This window comes from Delphinapterus leucas, chromosome 1, assembly GCF_059928025.1.
Source record: "Delphinapterus leucas isolate spDelLeu-1000000601 "Yukka" chromosome 1, BTC_Dleu_Yukka2, whole genome shotgun sequence".
Taxonomy (NCBI): domain Eukaryota; kingdom Metazoa; phylum Chordata; class Mammalia; order Artiodactyla; family Monodontidae; genus Delphinapterus; species Delphinapterus leucas.
The window spans coordinates 69,741,533-69,765,530 of record NC_143129.1 but is presented as its reverse complement, the minus strand read 5'-3'; the positions used below and the strand labels follow the sequence as shown (position 1 = coordinate 69,765,530).

General features: G+C 44.7%; 1 protein-coding gene across 1 annotated transcript; it reads left to right on the top strand.

Annotated features, from left to right (window-relative positions):
- Positions 1-3,004: 3,004 nt before the first annotated feature.
- Positions 3,005-19,779, top strand: LRRC52 (leucine rich repeat containing 52). The gene is made up of 2 exons (XM_022563263.2): positions 3,005-3,679; positions 19,397-19,779. The coding sequence occupies exons 1-2, from the start codon at positions 3,058-3,060 to the stop codon at positions 19,720-19,722; spliced, it is 948 nt and encodes a 315-aa protein (XP_022418971.1). The 5' UTR covers positions 3,005-3,057; the 3' UTR covers positions 19,723-19,779.
- Positions 19,780-23,998: the final 4,219 nt, after the last annotated feature.

The following is a 23,998-nucleotide window of genomic DNA, read 5'->3' as shown; positions in this document are numbered from 1 at the left end:
GAGATTTGGAAATTATCTTGTCCACCTCTCCCAATATGTAGATGAGAAAAATAAAGCCCCAGAGACCTTAAACAACTCCACCAAGGGCAAACAGCCTCATCTAGAATTTCCCAAAAAAGGATCCCTGAGATAGTAGATTCACTAGATGTTCCTTGAAAAAAGAATTTTTAAGGTTCTGAGATCAGGTAGCCTGGCTACATTCTTTACTCTCCTTTTTCTCGTCCACTCATTCACTAACACATATTTACTCAGTCTCAAAATGAAGAACACGCTTTAGGGATCTGGTCTAACCTGGAAAAGCTGAAATTAGCCTGTGGATATTCAGACCTCAGGACCAAAAATTACACAGCTAGCTCAAGCCAAAGGACTATTCCTTGAGGTTAACCACTCATGATGCTTTGTTAAAATAATAATAATTCCGAGAGAGAGACACAGCCACTGTGTGTTGGTCAATAAGCTTTAGTATGCTTTATTCATCTAAGGCTTTTCTAAGTGACAACACTTGTAATCTTATGGCCAGACAGGTAAGCCTGAGCCTGAGGCTAATGTCTTGAGAAAGTTAGTCTACACGAGGGGCTGGAAATTCAATAGGGCAACATGGAGACACTGGTTCCCTGAGGAAAGGAAGAGTCAGAAAGAGAGAGAAAGTCATGGAAGAAAAGGTGGACTTACTTCACTCAGCATGACCATCTCTAGGTCCATCCCTGTTGCTGCAAATGGCATTACTTCATTCTTTTTTATAGCTGAGTAATATTCCATTGTGTGTGTGTGTATATATATACCACATCTTCATTATCCATTCCTCTGTCGATGGACATTTAGGTTGCTTCCATAGCCTGGCTATCGTAAATAGTGCTGCTATGAACATTGGGGTGTATGTATCTTTTCAAATTATGGTTTTCTCTGGATACATGCCCAGTAGTGAGATTGCAGGATCATATGGTAGCTCGGGAGATTGGGACTGAGATATACACACCACTATATATAAAACAGATAACTAATAAGGACCTACTGTATACCCCAGGGAACTCTACTCAATACTCTGTAAGGCCTATATGGGAAAAGAATCTAAAAAAGAGTGGATATGTGTATATGTATAACCGATTCGCTTTGCTGTACAGCAGAAACTAACAAAACATTGTAAATCAACTATACTCCAATAAAAATTTTAAAAATAAAAAGTAAAGTATTGAGAAGATATTTTTAAAAAAGAAAGAAAGGGTGGTACATCAATAAAATCACTCCACGAGCCCTGGTAGGCCAGGCAGCATCATCTCTCATCAAAAAGAAACACAACACACACAGCGCCATCTAAATAAAGCATCCCCACCCCACCCCACCATCAAACCACACCTTTGCCCCAGCCCCGAAAAGAAACAATCACTTTGGAAATTAATTCTTCTCCATAGGCTTCATGTTCCAAACTCCTCTCCTGGGCAGTCATGTAAGATCTGGCCAGGAATTTATTATTTTTTTTAATTATAAGGAGAGGGTGACACTTCTATCAATAAAATTCTTCAATTAGTACAATTATCATTTGGGTCATTATTTTAAGTGTTTAAATTTCTACTTAAATAAGGTCACTTTCAATTCGGTAAACACACCAAAGTCATCATCCTAATTCATGGCCTGGGAATGCTGAGTAAGTAAACACAACCAAGCATTAGCTAACCAGCCACAAATCCACTTGAGTTTATTAATTTCTCTCTTGGCAGAGAAACAAGAAAAGGGAGCAAACCATCAGAGACATTCACGCATCATTCATTCAATAAATATTTATTACATATCAGGTGCCAGGCACTGTGCTAAGCTAAATATAGATTTCATTACTTTATTAATATTCAAGTTATGTTATCTATGATTGTTTCAAAGAATGAAATCCTATTTTCCCTAAAATAAAAATTTTAATTCCTGCGATGCTTTTTCTTTGTTTCTGCCCAATGTGCCTTCTTCCATAGAATGGGTGATACATCCTAACACTTAAGCTTCCAGACTCTCCATCCTTCCCTCCAAAAGACGCTCTCCCATTATCCTTCAGGCAGCTAATGGGTATAAATTCACACTAGAAGCACTAGTGAGGCCCTCATTATTTTAAAAATCCTAGAATATAAACGGTAAGAAATAGTTCCTATCATTGCACTCAGATTATTTTTTAATACATTTGGGTTTTGTTTTAGGGGGAATATTTATACTTGCTCAAAAGGCTTTTAAATACTAGTACACATATATATTCCAAATGCAGACAGGGCTGTATGCAAACTGGGAATACAGCCGTAAGAACACCACCTTATTAGGGAATTTCCCTTGCCTCATTTCAAAGGCGCTCCCCCCTCCTCCACCCTTTCCCATCTTCTCCCGACAACACCCCAAAAATGGCACCTATCCAAACTCAATACCCAAGGAAGAGAGCCACGCTGAGAACTGACCTCAGGTCACTTTTCACATTAGTAAAAAAAGGGAGTTGGACTGGAGATTTCCGTGATCCCTCTGTGGCCTGCGGATTAGGGGGTCCAATCTAGTCTAATCCACTGCACCTCCTTGGGGAGCTGATTCACACGCGCGCACACGGTGAATCCGTGCGCTTCCCCCCACTCCCCCAGGGACAGCCGGCTTACTGAGTTAACACAAAACACCCTCACACCACCCAGAAGAAGAGTCAGGACTCTCCCTCCCTCAGCTGGGCAGTCTCCGGAGGCTGCTGACATCACAAAGGTGTCAACTGGCAACCTCATTGTCATGTGGCTCTCCCCTGGCTCCCCTTCACTTGCGAACGCAGGGAAAGAGTGAGACCTTTTAAAGCCGCCAAGCCGGCAGGCTTCCAGCAGCAGTCTGGGAGTGAGCAATCAGCAGAGCCACCAAGCCGGGCGGCAGGGCATTGGGCCTCGCGTTTCAACTTCTGTTCAGTTCTCCTGTAATGGAAAATCGCTTCGTCCAAAGCCAGTGTTACAGTTCTTTCCAGCGCCCCTCCCCCCGCCCCACCACGCCCCTCGGCAGCCTCCCGATCAGAGGGACAGCGCCCGCTGGAAAGTGGAAGGAGGGTAGTCGCCGCTTCTTACTATGTCCCGTGCTTCAGGCCCTGGGCCCGGGTGGTTACTCTTTTCCTTTGGAATGGGACTGGTATCGGGGTCAAGGTGTCCAAATAATTGTCAGTGTCAAGCCCAAGAAGTGATCTGCACAGGGGTCCAGTTAACTGAATACCCCTCTGACATACCCCTGAACACCCGGAGGCTGTACCTGAATGATAACAGCATCCGCTTTTTGCCAGCGATGAATCTAGGACTCCTCAGTGACCTTGTTTACTTGGACTGTCAGAAGAACTTGATTCAGGAGGTGATGGATTATACCTTCGTCGGGGTCTTCAAACTCATCTACCTCGATCTCAGCTTCAACAATTTAACCTTGATCTCCCCATACAGTTTCTCCATGCTCAGCAATCTGGTGCAGCTGAACATCTCCAGCAACCCTCATCTGTTATCACTCAACAAGTACACCTTTGCCAACACCAGCTCTTTGAGGTACCTGGACCTCAGAAATACCGGCTTGCAGACCTTGGACCATGCTGCCTTCCATAACCTCATAACACTCCAGACCCTGTATCTGAGTGGAAACCCCTGGAAATGCAACTGCTCTTTCCTGGACTTCACCATCTACTTAATAATGTCCCCTCTGAACCATCCAGGTGAGGACTTGATTGGGTGTGGGGATGAGGATGTGATGGCATAGGAGGAATTGGTTCCAGAAAAAGTGAAGTCAAAAGATGGTCAGTGTGGGAGAGATATCTGGGTAAAGTTGATTGAAAGCGTTCTTATTGCTCTGCAGGATCCATCCTTGGGTTGACTGGAGAGGCAGTAAGGACCAGTAGAAAAAGTTCTAGAATAGCCATCCAAATAGCTGAGTTCTGCTCCCATACTCAGCCCTTACTACTTGGCTGTCCTTGGGGAAGTCACAATTTCTCTGTGCCTCAGTTTCCTGATCCATAAAGTAGGGACAGTATTACCAAACATACAGAGTTGTCATGTCAACAGGAAATGATATGTGTGGAAATGGTAAAGTACTGTAACTGCAAAGTGACAAAGAAATACAGGGACACTGTATTCCATTGGTAAACTATTTTAATCTGTTTAAGTCAGTGACTGACTTTTTTCAGGATCTAAAAGTAAATTCAGTCATTCATAGCCAGCAGAAAATCCAGTGGTATGATATACAGAAGGGAAAGTTCAACAGAGACAGAGGAGGGGCACGTGAGCGACCTGGACATGAATGAGAGAGAGAGGAGAAGAGAAGGCATTTGATATCTTCTTTGTCTTCAGATGCTAACCTCACGAGGAAGGAGAGCACGGCATGAATGGGTGGAGAATGGACCACCAGTGTCCACTGTGTCAAGCAGGGAGATTCCAATCTCACAGGCAGACTCTCAAGTCTTACCTGGTAGAGTTCCAAGCCAGTTGCTGCCACTCTATCCACTGTCCCCACCCCTCTGCCATGGTCCCTGGGGCACTCTGGTGCCTCATCCCTTCTTCTTTTCAGTGACTTTACTGTCCCATTCTTATCCTTCAATTCCCCCACTCCACCAATACCACTTTCACCCAGGGAAGTCAGAGCTTTAGTAGAAGTGTGAAATAACCCCTCACAGAAAGCCTGGAGGCACTGATGTAATTAAACCCTATCAGAACCAAATCTTCTCTGCCTTCCCTGGGTGTGTGATTTTGAAAATATTTTCATGCACCAGCTTCACAAAAGTCCTGCTGAAGTTTCCACCCTGAAGTCCTGCCCATGTGGCAATATTCTAGAAAGATTCCTGACCAAAATGACAGACTTTAAGGCGCACTGGGGGAGAAGGAGATGGGTGGTGAGAACAAGTAAAAATGTGCCCTCCTGGCTTTCCAATGCACATGTCTTGAACTGTCTTCCAGGCAGGGGCTGGAATCTGATGAGGCAAGCAAGGCTTCCAGGATGCAGAATTGAAGGTGGCACCGAGACTGAGTGTCTCCTTAAATTTTGTGCCCGAGGCACCTGGCCCTGCTGCCAGGTACTTCAACTTGAGTTAGAATAAATCAAAAGGAACAAATTTTGTCAGACCATCTTAACAGTACTAATCATAAAAGAACACAGGAGCAGTTTCTTGGGGGGCTTGCCTTGCCTTTCTAGTGATCATGCTTTCCACTTTTCTCAATGACTGGTGCTGTGCTGCTTTCTAGAAAGCTCTCTAAAAGAGGGTCAGTATTAATCATTCTCATGCATCAAATGTGATTCCCCAATGGGATTCTCCCTGTCAGTGTTCATGTAACTAGCCTGTGGACCGGCATCATCTTTTCTTGCCACCTCCCCACCGTTCATACACATTTTCCTTGAGCAGAAACCACCAATTTGCCAGGAGGACCCCCTACTTAGCTGAAAAGGGTAAGTAGCTTGGCTTCTTCCCCAGTGCCTAAGCCTATCACTTCACCACCCACCAAATCTCCTGTAATCAGAATTTTGCTTAAAAAGTTGTATCTTCTCAGAACTTTCAGGCTAACTACTTTGGACTCCTTGACTCAATTCAATCCAGGATTGTAAACCAGGTCTGTTTCACTGCATATTTTCAAAAACGTCAGAGGCGGGTGTCTATCTTGTCAAGCTCATAAGCTCCTCGTGAATGAACAGTCTGGCTTTTGAGGTAGACAAATCTTTCATCCACTGGCCAGTGGGAGCCCCCCACCCTGACACACACACACACACACACACACACACACACACACAACTGCTAACCTGCTCATCTCTCTCTGCTGTTCGGTGGTGTAGAGGAACCCTCCCAGTTCACTTCATACAGAAATATGGTCTCATTGCTGCAGTTCACTATTATTATCTCTTAAAAACAGCAGTGAGCCCCAGCTCAGACATAGAATAATTTAGCTTTGTACGGAGCTTTGCAGCTGCTGAAGTTTTTTCACACATGCTGTTTCAGTTTCTTTACTTGAGTGTCACACCAACCCTTAAATTTTGTGCTCTAGGACTGTGGAAGAGGCTAGGATGGATATTTTTAACCCCTATCTTATGGTTGAGAAGGTAGACTGATTCACCCAAAACCACACAGCTACTAAAAGGCAAGAAAATGGTTTGAACCTCCTGATTTCAAATTCAAGTCTTTTCCCATGTGGCAACTCTCTCTTAAATCCTCATATTACATAACTATGATCGAATAAGTCACTTTAGTTATAAATATAAGTCATGTTTTAAGCATATGCCCACAGCACCTAAATTTCAGCTTTACCTGTCTACACTTGGAACTCACACTAGATCATTTTCATTGGATAATAAGCCCTAGTCATCATAAACTTATTATAATATGCCTGCACTTCCCTTGCAAACTGAGGTTTCACCCCAATCTACCCGAACTCTAAAAGAATGAACCTAACCTCAGTGTTTGCTCTCCTTTGCATGTTATTCAGTCTGGTTCTCCCTTCCCATACACACACACACACACACACACACACACACACAACCACAAACATACACATGAACACACATGCAAACACATACATACATGCACATATACAAACACAAAGTTGTGTCTACACAAACATACCATACATACATATATACATAATTACATACACACTCACCCACATATTACATGTGCATGACACACATACACATATAAATGCACAGATACACATCAACACATGAACACACACACACACAGAAACATACACAAAAAGCTGAAAACACACAATAAAATTCATTAGATGCTTCTCTTGCCCTTTAGCCAGACCTCAACATAATGGAAGATGTTTATTTCATGTGACTCTCATATGATGATTCATGCCTCTGTTAGGTGGAAATATCTTTGCTATTTACAAACACCCTAGTTGAACTCTCAACCTTTAGCCCACCTATTATACCACATTTCTATCAAAACGGTACTCTCTGGCATGTTCTAGAATGGGGTCTACACATCTCTTCCCCATGTGCCCAAATTTCAGGATACAGGAAGAATTTCTATGAAATAAGCTAAATAACCTGGTTATTTATAAAGGAGAATCCAACTTAAAGATGGGTTTCATTTTAGACCCAGGGAGGTACTAAGCCTCAGTATTGGGAGATTTTGCCTGCAGTGCAGTATTGAGGTCTGCATGACAGCAGAATTCCAGTATATAGACCCCTTTGTAAAGCAAGGCAGTGAAGTAAGGGACTTCCATGCTACCACTCAGCTCAGGCATTCATCCATTTAAATATTTATTGAGTGCCTATTATGTGCATTGAGACTCATCTGACTACGGGCCACCTGCACCTTATGTGTCCCACGGTCCAGTTAGGCACAGCAGAACTAACCTCACTGGACACAGCAAGACAAAAAAGGCAAGCATGTGCCTTTTGGGGTAGAACAAGTACTTTGGACAGCCTCAGCTTCAGGTGGTGAAGGACGGCCACCATACAGGCAGGAGAGCCCAGTATGAAGAGCTCAGGTTCTGGAGTGTAACAGTTGTGGATCATAACCCTAGCCCTGCCACTTTGTATCTGTAGGAGATAGATAATTTACTTAAGCTCTCCACACTTCAATTTCCTCATCTTTCAGACAGGTCTAATAATAGAACCAACCTCTCTAGGGCTGGTGTAAGGATGAAATGAGAACATTTATAAACTGCCATTAACATTAAGCCTGGCACAACATAAACATTCAATAAACAAATGGTTGGCAGATGTAGGAAAGACACAGGATACTAAGAGAGTAGCAAATATCATTCAGGTGGTCCCTGGGACAAGCAGTGGACTTCAGGAAGGCTCAACCTTATTGGAGGACAGTGTACCCTGTCCAGGAGATATGACTCTACAGATGCATTTGGGGATATAAATAGGAGATGGGAAGGTAGGCAGCAGGTCCCAGGATTCTAATCCCTGAGAAAATGGGACAGAGGGAATCCTGGAGTTGAATATTGGATGAGTTATGAATACAGGAGTTCAGACCCTGGGAAATAAAACCAGAAGCTGAAATCAAGGCTTGGTCTCAGCCCAGGCCATGAGACTCAGGGCTGGGCCAGCAGCAGTAAGGTGGCTCTTCCTGAGTCACCTGAGTCTGGAACTGAAGTTCTATCTTAAACACAAACCCCACTTCCAGAAACAGGTGTGAACATGCAGACATCTTTCAAGGGATGAGGGCAAGGAGGTCAGTTCAACTATGGGGCAGACACGGCCTTAGGAGAAGGAAGTCACCTACATGGTGTAATTTTGTGATCTGAAGAGTAATGAGCAGTATTTTTGCCCCAGTCTCTCCCCATCCACTGCCTACCATTGGGCTAAAATTAGCCATTAGAGATTCATCCTTCTGGGTCCCTAAAAGTGCCCCAATCTTGAAAAGGATTGTGAACAAATATGTAAGTTCCAGGGCAGAATAATACCGGTGCCCCTAAGCTTTTATCAACTTTCATATCAGAGGGAAGAGTGAGTTCTTGGGAAATGCAATTAGCTAAGATTAATTCTGCAGCAGTGGGGGAAACTTGAAGGAAGCCAAGATCCAGGAAAGTAATGGAGAGGTGTTAAAACAAAAGACATGAGGGCAATAATATGTCCTTCCCCTATGTCACACCTTGGCTAAGTTCACCCCCCACAGAGGGGCTATAGAGGAGGCTGAATGTTTTATTCACCTTATTTCATCACAAGGCTACAGCAGATAGGAACATCAAAACTTTCCCATATTGACAAGGGATTTGGCGCTATCATCAAAAGTCTTCCTCAAAGGAAACCCTCCAATGATATACTCACCAGATGCACTGAAAACTGCCCAGTCCTCAAAGAGTTCACGTATTGACTTTCCAAACACAAAAATCATAGCAGAAATGGAGGTGAGTTGAAATGTGCTGGTTGCCTGGATGCTCTGATCAATACAGAGTTAAAACAGGTCCACAGGTTCCATTTCCTTTTTGGCTCAGGTCAGAAAATAGGAGAACTAATTCCTGGCTGGAACTGTAATTTTCCAGTCATTAATGCTGTTTGAAGGTGAGAGTAGAAATTGAGCTCTTCCCAGGAGAGAGCTCCCCAGCAGGACAGGGTTGAATGCCTCTGAAGATGCTCTCAAAAACTCATGTAGCTCTAAGCTCCTGGACAGAAAAAGCCTGGCTTCCTACATCCCCTCCACCCTCAAAGTCTGGTCCAGCACTGTCCAACAAAAGCTTCTGCAGCAGTAGAAATGGTCTAAACCTGTGCTGTCCAATACACTACCCACTAGCCACATGTGGCTGTTGAGCTCTTGAAATTAGGCTAGTAGAACTGAGGAACTGAATTTTTCATTTTATATCATTTCAATTCATTTAAATAGCCACATGTATGGCTAGTGGCCACCATATTGGTGGGCGAAGCCTTTAATATAGGAAGATATAGGAAGCTTAAGCTGGAACTTTAGAATCTAGCCACGTCCCAGGTAAGTGGCTATAGAGCCCAGCCCAGCATGGAGATCTTCTGACACCCAAGTTCAATGCTTTCTCCCATGCCATGGTATTTCCTTACCATCAGGCACGTCACTGTCTATTCAACTCTGAAACATTTATTGTATGTTTATTACATGCCCAACATTGTATTTATGTTGCTGGGGTGCTTTATCACAGGGAAAGAAGTCATAATTCCTGTCCTTAATAAGGCAAATCTAGGGGGATACAAGAGAGAGAAAATGCAGTTGAAAGCCAGGAAGCCTGATCCCAGTCATGCCTGTGTGTGATTTGGGGTGAGTCATTTTTCCCTCTGAGTCTCATTTGTCTCTGAAATAAGGGAATAGGATTAGATACTTTATAAATCCCTTCTCGTTGGCAGCCTATGAACCTAAATAGAAAGATAAGATGCACTTAGATGAAGGAAAAGGAGAGCAGTGGTCAGCAGACAGGGTCCCAGATGAGCAAGTGCACAATGAGTCCGTGCCGAGGTGCAGGTGTTCCTAGAGATGAGGGCAGTGGTCACACAATTAGGAAGTGCAACCTCTAACTCCTGCACTCTCCCACTTCCTGTCTTAAGCAATGGCCTTGAACAATGTCTGGCCTTGAAAAATGCCTCCACCCCCCAGGCACTCAGTGCCCTGGACTTTCCTCCCAGACCTGGTCTGCTCCACCAGTGGTTCTTAAACTGTAATGAGCACAAGAGCCCAGGCTCCATGTCTAGATGTGATGACTCAGTGAGATGTTGGGGCAGGTGCTCCTTAGGCCACATTTTGAGAAACCCTAGGACAATGGTCTGGGTTCTAGCTCTACGGTGGCTGCTCCATCTGGTGAATAAATTGATTTACACTAAGATGTTAGTAGCTAATAATGTTTTGATATGTCTCCCTCAAGGAGCATTTGCAATGTGACAGGGAACAACCAGAAACAGTGAGAATTCAGAAAATCACAGGCTACTAACGTAGATGTGGAGGTAGTCTCAGGACAGAGGTTCCGTCTGTGTCAACCCTTAAATTATAGTCCTTAGGCAGTCCTGCTTAGTCCGATGGTGGGGCCCACAAGTCAAAAAGAGGAGTCTGCACAGGAGTGCTGCCGATGCAGGGGGACAAAGCCACTCAGGGACATCTGCAGGGAGCAGATGGGTTGGGCCATGTGCTGTTTCAAGTCCAAGTCATTTTGAGGGCATTTTGAACAGGAACATCTCAGTCTCATTCTGAGGCTATTTCATCCTGTATTCAAAGCTGCTCTCATAGGATAATGGCCCCATTTGAATCCACCAAGTACAAAATCATCTACAACTGCGCCAAAACTTAGATTTCCAGAATGAATTCAGGTCCTCACACCCTTCCACTATTAATGCTAACCCATCTCCTCCATCACGGAAATTGCAATAAAGACCAGACACCAAAAAAGGGAACAGCTGGGCAGCAGTCATTGCCAAGGCTGTCAACTGCTCCGCTAGCACATCTCTCCCACCTTATCACGAACACCCTGGCCTTGTGGCTCCCTCCTGTTGAGAGCCAGAGGAGCAGCCTCATGAGGACAACAAGGGGGCTGAGAGGGGTGCGACTGGGTCAGTGATCCCTAAATCATCCAGAAAATTCGAGAAGGGGTGGGGATGGCAAGCATGTGCGGTTTGGGAAGGACCTCTAACTCAGCCCTGTTGGAATCCCTGAGAGTGGGTGATCTAAAGTTCCCTCGAGCTCAGAAATGCCAGACCTCTATGCATGGCCCCTCTGATCGCCCAACACCACTCAGGCCCCTGGAAGGAGGCAGTGCAAGGCCAGCCAAAGCAGCCAACCTCAGTTTCTTCATCTCTAGAGATGAAGAATTCCCCAAGCTGTAAGGAATCCAGCAAAGCACAGATGCAGCTAGAAAGAGAAACAGGGGTCTGGCCATCTAGGGCCTTTGTTTATGGTTTTTCTAGGGAACATGTAACGTATCCTGAGAAGTTTTGGCAGGCAGGCAAGATGGATACAGGGCTAGGAGGCTCATATGGGCATTCAGACAAGAGAGGACGGCAACAGTGTGGATGAAGAGGTACAGACAGGTCAGAAGGAACTGTTTAGAAGGTAGAAGCAACAGGACTTGGGACTGAACTAGACCCTCCCAGAGTTCTCTGTACTCCCTTTGTGACTCTTAGCACAATTAACAGATTTGTATTAATTTAACATTTGTCTTCCCTGATAGACAGGAAGGTCTGTAAGAGCAAAGAGCAGGTCTGAATCTTCAGAAAGATTCAGACACAGAGAAAATGCTCAAGAAATATTTGAGTGAATAAAAAATCAATGAGACATGGAAAATAAAGGAAAAGAAAAAAATCAAGTATTGGCTTGGACAGCTATGGGGGCTCCACTGAGAGGAGGGGTAGTGAGGGGATTAGGAGAGAAGCCAAGTCCCATCATGAACGTGTTGAGTGGGAGGTCTTTGTGAGCCAGGAGGCATTTGGATATTCTGACCTGAAATTCATAATAGAGAATAAAATATATGTTTGGAAATCATCAGCTCACTGGTGATCATCAAAACCAAACAAAGGATGAGATCAGCCAGGGAAAGAGCTTAGAATGAGAGGGTAACAGGGCAAGGACAGAAGCTTTGGGGGAATGCCAACATATTGAAGCATCAAGTAAGAAGAGCAGAGAACTTAATAAAGTGAAGGGACCAGCAATGGAAATATGGTGCAGGTGTGTGGTCTTTCTAGACAGAGGGAAGAACAAGTGCAAAGGCCCTGGGGTGCAATGAGCTCGATGTAGCAGAAGGTGGGTATGGCTGAAGCAGAGTGAAGTCAAGCTAAGAAATGAGGTAAAAAATCAGAGGCCAGATCTTATAGGACCAACAGGCCATGGAGAGGCTTTTGACTTTATTCTAAATGTGACAGGAAGTCATGAAAGGGTTTTGAGCAGGAAGTGACACGATCTATGGTTTACAGCTGGTTCCCACTGCTAGATGGAGAGAGACTGTGGAAAGTGGGGACACAAGTTAAGAGGCTGTCACAGTTCAGGCAAAGGGAAGACTGTGGCTTGGCCCAGGGTAATGGTCCAGAAGATAAGAAGAGGTAAGAATTGGGATATATTTTGAAGGTAGGACTAACAGGATTGTCTCATGGCTTAAATTATGGGATGTGAGAGAGGAAACAGGAAGGGCTCCCAAGTTTCTGCCTGGGTGACTGGTGAACGGTGCTGTCTTCCACCACTGAACTTTTCTAAATTGCCTATTATCCATGAGGACAATAGCTGTCCCCTATCTGGATTTTTCTGAGAAGATGAGTTATTATTCAGCAGGTCCAGCTCTAGGCCAAACTGAGAGCAAACTAGGGTTTGCCATTAGCTTCCAGGAACTGCTTGGCTCCCCTCCTCCATCAAGAAAGGCAGTAGCAGGGGTTCCCCAGGGAAGGGATTAAGTCATTGGCTTCTTTTTCAGAGGACTTTACACTTTAAGCCTTCTTTTATCAGTGGAATGAATGGTTCTATCTTCTGCTGACAGAATTTTGGGCACTGACAAGCACATGAGAAGTATTATGAGGAAAAGGGGTCTTTCTACCTCTAAATCTTGCCCATATACAACCACTTATACAAAAAAACCAGTCCTGTAGCCTAAAGCACCCTTAAAGCACAGGAATAATCAGGTTGAACCTGCTGGATTTCAAGGTTGTTCCTGAAATGTTCCAAGAGTCTATGAATCAGGTTTAACCTTTACCAAAATATGAACTCTTTATCCAAGAGAAAAAATTGTATCAGATAAGAGCTGTACTGCCCAAGCCCAAATCATCCAAAGCCAAGGACGCTTCAGACCAAGAGTCAGCACACACTTTCTATGAAAGGGCAAATAATAAATATTTTAAGCTTTGTGGGTCTTTGTTGCCACTATTCACTCCGTCATTTGTAACATGAAAGCAGCCATAGAATATACGTGAATGAATGGGCATGGCTGTGTTCCAATAAAACTTTATTTACAAAAACAGGCTGCAGGATGGATTTGGCCCACAGGTTGTAATTTGCTGAAGCCTGGCTCATGCCATCAGGGGAAGACAGCTGAGTGATGAGGAAAAGAAGCTCTAGGGTGGCAAAGGTAGGAGCCAATGGAGGACTAGAAATGCTCAGAGGACCATGCATGAGGGTCTAAGAAGGGAGCCTTGCTGGCCAGTTGGCTTTGGTGGTGCTGGGCTGCTATCCGGTCCAGTCTAGGTTTCCCTCTAGGGAGTCTTCTCCTCTGAGCCACCCATAGTACAGCAGAATATGATAGTGATCCCCTCAAATTCTATCAGAAACCCGTCCTAAACAGCAAGGCCAAAAATATGAGATTAAACCGATAATCCACCCATTCTCTACGCATTCAATAGACATTTATCAAACCTCTACTGTGTACCAGGCACTAGGGGTACAAAGGTGAACGAATAGGGTCTCTGCTCTCAAACAGTAATTGGGGAATAATAATAACTACCTTTTGCCATCATGCTGGCAGCCCTTGCATCCTCAGCCCCTTCCCCATCTGCACTTACCCTCATTTCCTTCTCTGCAGCCTCAGAGGACACTTCAAGGCTTACCCCTCCATTTGAACAGAACAGTCATCTGTTCCTGCCTCCTCCAGGACTTCACACCCCTTAGCTCACTGAATCCTTCCCCAGACTCTCATGAGGTAAGCAGGGATTGGTATTAGCCTAGTGTAGAGTAGTCCAAGATGGCAAGAGGTTAGTTAGCTGACCCACCTATAGTCTTCTATCTCCCCAGGTTCCCTTTCCTCCAGCCGAGCATTATGTCAATGACATTGACCCCAAGGGGCATTAATAACAAACAATATTTAATTCACTCAACAAACATGCTTTGAGCTCTAGTATGTGTTAAGCACTATTCTAGATGTTGAGGATACAACAGTGAAAACAAATCCATGTCTTCATGGAGTTCATAATCTAGTGGGCGGAGGCAGACAAATGAATAGGTAGTTGACAGATACATAATTTAGCTGGAGGAAAAAATACTGAACATCTAATGATGTTCAGGCAAGCTGGGCCTAAGGAGGAGAAATGAGGGAATTAGGCCTTTCTCTAGGTTCCAGGTGGAAGTTTCATGACAAAGTGCTTAAGCTGATGGAAACTGGTATTTGCTCTCGAAGTTGCAGTGTAATTGAGAGAGAAGTCTCCAAATTCTATCCTCTCACTTTACGTGGCCACCACATGGAGGCTGGCCTCCTCCACTCAGCCCAGACAGGTGCTGAGCAAGACTGCCCAGGGAGCTCAGAGCAGCCTGCTCCTCTGGAGAGCTAAGCAGACCCCAGAACTGTGGTCACTTCTGCAGACCAAGAAAAGGAGCAGTTCCTCTTGAAACCACCAGGTTCAAGCTGGCTTTCTGAAGGAAGGCTTTCTGGGCTCCTGCATTAACAGGTGTGGTTCTGGGCCCCAGAAACTCTTGCTGCTCCATGCATTCGATTTTGGCAGACAGGTTTTCCACCTGTGAGCAACGTGCCACATGTGGAACTAAATAAGGGGGTAGTTTATGTTTCCTTAGGAACTATTTGCAGGAAGAATTTAAACATTAATGATACCTGTAATTGTACCTGGGCGCTTTAACTGGGGCAAATGTCCTGCACCCATGAAGTAGAGCTGAGGAAGTGATAAGATGGGGCTTAGTCACATGTTTGTAATGTGAATGAAAGCCCTGGGATTGTGCAGAACACAGAACACACAGCAGTACCTGGTAGCCTTTTCTCAGAGGCAAGGAGATCAAGAAAGGCAGAGACAGAATAATTGATGAACAGTTTATTCGTTCTGTAGCCTGGGAATAGTTAAAACTACTTAGTGGGGTGCTCAGGAGTAGAGTTTAATTTTGTGAAGCACCTTATATGGTGTCTAGCACATATCAGACACTCCAGGATGAGTAGATAGGTCTATAAACTCTAAAGTCATCATACTAGACTAGGAAAAGAATGCATGACTAACAAGCTAAAGAAGAGGAAATGAAATAATAAAATAGAAGGAACATAGTCAAGGGGTAGGATCATTTAAAAAGTAGGACAAATGGAAAACAAATAGTTAATCCAAATATATCAGTCTAACATTAAACATTAATGGGCTGATTAAAATACAAAGTTTGCTAGATTGATGAAAAACAAAACCAAACTACATCCTGCTTACTAAATATGCCTTAAGTATAGAAACATAGAAAGATCAAAAGTAAAAGGATGGGAAAAGCTACACAATGCAAACACTAACCAAAAGAAATTTGGTACAGCCATACTTATGTCATCAAACAGAGTACACTTTAAGGTACGAAGCATTACTACAGATAATAAGTCATATTGATCAATGAGAAAAGGATAAATCTACCAGGAAGAGGTAACTTTATATGCATCTAATAGCATAGCTTCAAAATATGTAAAGCAAAACTTGACAGAATTATACAGAGAAGTAGACAACTGCATAATCATAACTGGTGGCTTTAACATACTTCCCCTGTAACTAATAGACAACTAACAATCTAATAGTAACGGAGACAATAGTTTTGAAAAGTCAATGAAGTCAATAAAAAGTCAAAGAATATAAAAAGTCAATAAAGATATAAATAAAATAAATAAAGATACAGAAGATCTGTATAAAACCACACCCTAATCAACATACAATGTACTCAACAAAGACAGAATACATTTTTTTCAGTGCACATGCAAAAACTACTAAAATCGACTTTATGTCCAGCCATAAAGCAAATTCTCGATAAATCTCAAAGGGTTGAAATCATAAAGAGTATGTCTCTGACCACAGTAGAACTGAGCTAGAACTCAATAATAAAAACATTACTAGAAAATCCCCAAATACTTAAAAATTAAGTAATTCATTCAGTGAATGATAGCTCTTATTATCAAGAGCAGTAATGATCAAACAAGGATTACGTCATCAAGAGCTAAAAATGTCTCTAGTAGGAGAGAAAAGATGTACCCCTTCTCTAGCAAATAACCACCAAGCAACACAGAATGTGATAGGTGCAGTAAGAATGATACTAGGAAATGCTATAGATGAGTTCGAAGTGGGAACAATCACATGACTGCCCTCTGACGTGGTTTGGGAAGGGTTACTGGGGGTAGATGCATGTACACTAGACCTTGAGGGATAGGAAGGACTTGATCACGCAAAAGTTAGAGGAAGAGATATTTGATGCAAAAAGAGCAGTGTAACAAAGCTAGCTACAGATAAGGGGGATATGTAATCAAGGAATAAAGACAGTTTAATTTGAAAAGGGTGGGGTACTGGGAGAACTCGGAATTAAGGTGGGAAAGGTAGGAGGGGGCAGATCCTGAGGGCTCTGAACACCAGGCCAGTCGATCTGGATGCTATTCTGAGCCCCACAGGGGAGTCAGAGGAGGGTTTTGATCCAGAGTGTGCCTGGCAAGAGCCTAGCTTGCAGAAGGGGAAATCTGGCAGGAGTGTGTGAAATGGCCCAGAGCTGGGAAACTGGGAATGGGTGGAGACCGACCTGCTAAGAGTTGAGAGCTCACACCTTGGCGGTGACAGGCAATGAGGGGGGGAGAGTGAATGCAGCAGTAGAAAAACCCTCCCCACAGATCCACCCACATCCCTCACTTAAAAGCAGCCTAACAATGCATTAAAATCACTGCCTAATTGCTCCTTTCAAGGTAATGCTCCAAAATGGAGAAATATGCGTTTAATGTTTAGTCTCATCTCTGCCACCCAAGCCCCAATTTAAAAGCCTAATCTTTTTAAAAATAGAATGAGATAAACTGCCGTAGGCACACTCCAGACCCTCAGAATCCCATGTTCTCCTTTCTCAAATACATCTTTCTTTGTATTTTCCCATGTGGTGTCTCTGGCAGCTTGGGCAGGTGACTTAAGCCCTCTCTTGCTAGAATTCCTGAAGATGGCAGGGGCCTCCCTTACTCCTCACTAGCCCCACTCTTGGGCCTCCTGGGCAAAGCCCCAGAGGTCCTGGAAGCAGGCTGACTAGAGACAGGTGTTGAGGTGTAATTGTGTTCCTGTCCCTTTACAGCACGCTGAGATGCAGGCCCAAGGCCCCTTTCCCTCTCCCACGGGCCAGGGTTGCCCTGAGAGCCACTGTCTCACACTCATTCCAGAGAGGGGCTTCTTCCTCTCCTTTCCTCTGTAATCTTTGTAACCAGTGGATGTAGCAGCCCCCATGCTGGCTTCCTCCTCGTATGTCTACAGCCTCCTCCATCAGGGAGTCCTCACAGCACCACAGACTTCAGGCCATCTTCCTGAAAGTAACAAATGACTTCACTATAGGTGCACTGACCCAGAACCAGGGTGCAGGGAATAGTGTCCAGCTTGGAGAGGACTTAGCACTCAGCCTGGACAGCTGTCTCCAGCCACCCAAAGCCAGCTGCCTCCTACCCAGTCAGCTCACTTCTGTATTCCTTTCCCTGATTCTCCTGCTTCTAGCTCCAGTCCAAACCTGATCTCCCTCACGTCCTTGGTCACCAAGGATATCAGTGTCTTCACATGGTCTGAAGTTTCTACCCTGATCTAGGTGAAGCTTCCCCCCACACTTGCCTCTCTCTGTATCTCCCACTTCTGCCAAAAAAGCTCAGATAGCTCAGTCTGGGTTTTCTGTCTCCTGTCCCCTGACTGGAACCTGCAAGTTATCCAAAACCTTCAAGTTAGGAAACCTTCCTGAGCCTCAGTTTCCTTATGTGTAAAACAAGGATGATAGCGTGTGTCAACGTTGCTGTAAGAATTAAACGAGATGGCATTTGTATATCACTTAGCATGTAGACAGAACTTGGTAAATGTTAGCTGCTATTATGATTTGGACCATAGTTGTCTCAAACCCTGGTCTCAACCCTGAATGTGAGCTCATTTATCTAATGCTCATTTATATTCACCTGGACACCGCTCACAGGCACCTCAGCATCAACACGGCGGAGTATATGGAGCTAGAAAAATGCAGGGCTGATGACAGGGCTCTGAGTCATCTGTGCATCTATTGTGCACAGTGCATTGTGTGCACTATTGTGTACAATAGCTTGCCTTCTCGCCTGCGGCAGTCAAATCCTCCTAACTACCCTGAGAATAGGTATCATTCTTTGTAAGATGAGGCAATGGTATTCAGAGACAGAGTCAGACATCCTGCTGAAGTTTACCAAATTAGTAAGTAACAGTGTGTTTGAACCCTAGTCTGTCTGTCTCCAGAGCCCACTTTGCCTTCTGTTATATACTGAAGTCCGCAGTGCTTGGTGTGGAAAGGTGCTCAGAGAAGGAGCCAGGCAGCTGAGTCAGTGGCTAAAAAGGACTGAAGGCTCATGTAGATCATATGATCATCTAGTGATACCAACATCACCACTGAGAAACAGAACTGCTTCCGGTATTGGCTGTCTCTTTTCCCTGAGCTCCCCCTTTATTTCTCCAGGTTGGGGGCAGGTGGGGCTGAGGGTGAGGCATAGAGAGCACACAGTAGGCATTTCCAGAGAATTTCGTCCCTCCTAAGTGGCGTGCGATGACATTGGGTGGCCTTAGTGATCCCTGGCTGGGCTCGGGAACAGGACAAGGGGAAAGGACAAAGCAGAGGGGGAAGGAGGGGGTCAATAAGAGGAAGGGGAGACAGAGATGACGAGCACTGGTGGAGTTCTGTGGAGTGTCAACACTCCACGGCAATCTTGCTTAAGTTTCCAACCTCCCAGCTCCTGCTGTGGTCTCTCGTTCCTTGAGGAGCCTTAGAAAGCAAAGCCCATTTTCAGGAGGTGAATCTGAACACAGCTAAGCCTCGGGCAAAAAGCAGTCCAGGAAGAGTCTCAAATCTTAATGTGCCCCAGAGATCACCTGGGGACCTTGTTAAGATTCAGATTCGGATTCAGGAGGCCTTGGGGTGGTGCCTGAGATTCTGCATTTCTAACGGGGTCCATGTGATGCCGATATCGCTGGCCCGCAGACCACACTTTGAGTAGCGAGAGTCCAGACAGCCTCTCCGAGTCCCTGCTGGCCTCAGCACCCTGGGGGTTCTGCTGTTTCAGCACTCTGCCTGCTGTGTGTTTCCTCTTAGATGAACAAAATGCCACGTGCCTGGAGCCCACAGAACTGGCAGGGTGGCCCATCACGAAGGTGGGGAACCCGCTCCAGTACATGTGCGTCACGCACCTGGACCACCAAGACTACATCTTCCTGCTGCTCATCGGCTTCTGCATCTTCTTCGCGGGCACCGTGGCCGCCTGGCTGACGGGCGTGTGCGCCGTGCTCTACCAGAATGCCCGCCGCAGATCGAGCGAGGATGAGGCAGAGGATGAGCTCGGCCAGAGGGTAGAAGCCAGCAGGAGGATTTTTCAAAGCAGGGTGGAGTCTGGCCAGGACGGGTTTCCTCAGCTGATTTAGTTGCCAGGCGTTGCTGTCTGATGGACCTTTCCCAGGCCCCCTGCTTTCTGTCTTGCCCTCCCCTTCCCACTCCTCAAAGCTGTCTTAGAGGTCGAAGCCTACTAGTAAAATAAATAAAACATTTGGTGGCCATTTCACAGGTTGGTCCTTTCCTGTTCAACCAACCCAGGGATAATTCCTTGATCTCAGAAGGATGGCATAGAACAAAGTCTAGAGAAGCTGTTGGAGGCACCTAAATGCTGAGGAAGGCCACCCCGAAAGCAGGCCAACTTGTGTTTGATGAGCACCTACTATGCTATGCCCCTAAACTAAGTGCTGGAGGGAGGGATGTGACAAATACAAGATTTGAGATCCGTCCTCAAAGAGCAACAATTTAGGGCAGGTTTGTGGGGGGAGGGCAGTCAAGATTAAAATGATTCAAATGGAGAAAAATACAAGGCAAAACGACAAGGACTAACATGAATGGAATATGTCTATGGGCTATCTTCACACTTCACCTCCTAATTATCACAACAATCCTACTTTACAGTGACACTGTTTTACTCAAATGGTAAGCAGTACAGCCTCCCAGAGTCCACATTCTTTCCTTTAAACAAAGCTGCCTTTCAAAGGAATGTTTAGCAACATAACCAAAGGTTCGTCGTGTCAGCCTTGGACAAAACGAAGGAGAGAGGCACACAGAGCCAGCCACCACTTACTGAGACCTTACCAAATGCCCAGCATCCTACCACGCTTCAGAAACATTTTCTCATGGGGTTAATCCTCACAACAACCAGGTCAGGAGGTCATTGTTTCCTCATTTTTCTGATGCTCAGAGAGACCACAGCTCAAGATCACACAGATGATAAGATGCAGAACAATTGCTGAACCTCAGGCTGCCTGACCCCAAAGCCCATGCTCTATGCACTGTGACCTCCTGTCTCTGATAAAGCAACAGAATAGCTAAGTTTGTACCCATATGGTCCTGCTCTCAGGACTGCCTAGGAGAAGACAAAGAGAGCAGAAGGCAGGGGTGGCTCAACCCAAAGACCCATTCCAGGTTTCCCCTTTCTCTCTACCCAGATCAAATCATGCTCACGTTCAAAACTAGATCAAAGGCCCGCCCATGGAGCTAGCTGTCCCTAAACCCCCAACCAGACCTACCTTTACCTCTGTACTTCCGCCGTGAATTGCACGTTATTCCCCAAAATTTGTCTGGTGTGATGGTTAAGAGCATGGGCTCACAAATAGGATTCCTACCCCTGGTTTTGTCCTTACACCTGGTTTTGTCCTTACACCTGGTTTTGTCCTTACACCTGTGTGAACTTGGGCTTCCTACTTGTCATGACCTTGAGGACAGAGACTGCCTGTTATTCTCCATGGACACAGCATATGCCTTACACAAGGTAGGAGCTCAATAAATGTTTATTATCGCATTCTATTTAAATCCCAGCTCACCGATCATTCTTATTCTGTTATCCCGATTGTGAGGGGTGACCATGGACAAGTTATTTAACTTCTCTGTGCCTCAGTTTCTTCATCTGTAAATGGCACTCATTATAGTGCTTACATCACAGAGGGATATTGTGAAACTAAAATGAATACCAATTATAATAATATATCCTGGAATAATTTTAGACTTACAGAAAAGTTACAAAGAGAGAACAGAGAATTCCCATATAACCTTCACCCAGTTTCCCCCAAAGTTAGCTCATATTACAGTTATCTCACAGTACATCTGTCACAACTAAAAAAGTAACTTTGGAATATTACTATTAACTAAACTTCAGACTTTATTTGGATTTCACCAGTTATTCCCCAATGTCCTTTTTCTGTTCCAGGATCCAATCGAGGTTACCACATTTACATTTAGGGTATTCTTAAAAATCACAATATATCTAACATTTATTGGGCATTTCTGTATGTCAAGCATTGTTCTGAGTGTTTCTATATATATTGACTCATTTAACTGTCAAAATAACCCTGTGAGGTGGATATTATCATTATTATTATCCCCATTAGATAAGGAAATTAGGGCTTAAGTAACTAGCTCAACATTGCACAATAAGACCAGAAGTCAAACCAGCTCTGTCTGACTGTTTCCCCCAAAGCACTAGTCAATAGTAGCTCTCAAGAATTTAAACTACCAAGATAGTCTTGGCAAAAGAAATCTGAATTGCAGCTTTGCACAATAGTTTCTCCCCTAAGAGGCCCTGGATCTTTACACACACACACACACACACACACACACACACACAAAAGGACTCAGCATCTTCTCTGACTGGCCCTGAAGAGACTGCAGTGAATGGGCAGAATCAAGACGCTCGGGGATCTTACAGTCCAGTTTGGTGGAGACATAAGTAAACAGGTGATTTCAGGCCAGAGTGGTAAGTAAAGGGTAGGCCTCGAGGTTCAAAGGGACACAAGGGAGGGATACTAACCCAGAAAGTAATAGGGAGTCTTGAGAGGCTTCCCTGAGGAAGAGACATCTAAGCTGAGACTTGAAGGTTGAGTTGGAATGAGCCAGGCAAAGTGGCAAAGAATATATGTGGGCTAGGGGGACATTCTAAGTAACAAGAACTACACATGCAAATGCCCAGAAGTGGGAAAGAGCCTGACACATCATTATAGCTAGAATATAGAGTGGAAGGAGAGGAAGACAGGAGAGAGATCATGTAAGAGAGAGACCCAAGGCCAGACTCTGAAGTCCTTACGCATACCTTGTGTTACTCAGGGTTATGATAGGTTCTGCTGCAGTAACAGATAAACCCCAAAGTTTCCTTGGCTTAACACAACAAAGACACTTTTCACTCATGTAAAGTTCAATGTGGGAAGGGCAGCCCTCCTCCATCCTGCAGCTACAGCCTCTAGAACACGAGCCTCAGGTCCACTGCAGAAGAGAGAAGAGATGTAATGGGCATGTAGCTCTTATCTCCCCGGGCCTGGAAATGACACATGTCACTTTCCCTCACACTTTGCATGGCCCCAACCTCATGGCAGTCTGTGTGCCAGGAAAGCAAAAGGCGATGGTAGACAAAATACTGTGTCTAGCCTACCGTGATAAGGAATTTGAAGTGTCCCCTGGGGACCCCAAGGCCCACTCAAGAGTTTTTAGCATGAGAATCACATGGTCTAATTTGTGCTTTAGAAAGCTCACTCTGGCTGTAAGGTCTTCACCTTAGGTGAAGGGAGGGAGGTATGATGGCAAACAAGGAAACTAGCATATTGCGCTTTTCCAGGGGAGACAGAGGGTGACGGAGCAAGGGCTGTGGCACTGGGAACAGAGAGAAGGAGATGAATGTCAGTTATGTCGGAGGTAGAGTTGACAGAATTCTGTGAGTGACTGGACAGGGGAGGTAGGGAAAGAATGGATGGGTGGAGGATACACAGAAAGTAGAAGGAGTTAAGGAGGGTGCCCAAACTTCTGATTTGGACAGCCAGGGGCCTGGTAGCACCAGTCACCCAGGCAGAGAGAACCATCGTGGTGTACTGGATGTAAAAACTGGCCAAACAATAAAACATGAGGAGCGGGACAGGGCGTGAGTGGCAGGCGTCGGGGGACGTGGGGAGACAGAAGGTTAAATCATTATTCTCTTCAGTGGAAAGTCAATAGACAGTGCCTAAAATTGAAAAATCAGATAGAAGCAATATAAGCATATTCTTTAGAGATACCAAAAAAAATCAGTCAAAAGAGTTTCAAGTGTCTGCCTCTGGGGAGGGAAAAGCATGGGGGAAAAGAATGGAAGATTGCTGTTTTTCATAACAAATTTTGTAGAACTACAACTCTTTAAATAAACTATGTGCTTCTGTATTTGATTAAAATGTTTTTTTTTTAAAAGAAAAGACTGGCTTGTCTAGGGTGTTGCTACCTTCAAGAGGTGTCTTTAACCGCATTTTTTATGCAGAGGGGTATCCACATGATTTCAAAGGGCAATGTGCCTGCAAAGGGAATGTTCCTACTCCCTGCCAGATTTCTTCATTCACACCGTGCCCCTGAGCTTGAGTCCCAGAAAAACCAGAGAAGGCTTTCTAGAGGAGACCATGTTTAGCCTAGATCTTGAAAAGTCATAGGATTTCATGGAGGAAGGGACACTTCAGATGGATGGTAAGAGTGAAAGCATGGAGGTATGACAAAGAGAGATGTGTTTGGGGAATGATTGTGGTTCTGTTTGGCAGCCTGAATGACAAATTGAAGTGACTCTAGGATGGAAACAGAAGATCAGTCAGGTAGCTAATGAAACTGATTTTCACAAAATCTGGCCCATGGGCCACCTGTATCAGGGTTCTAAGGATCCCT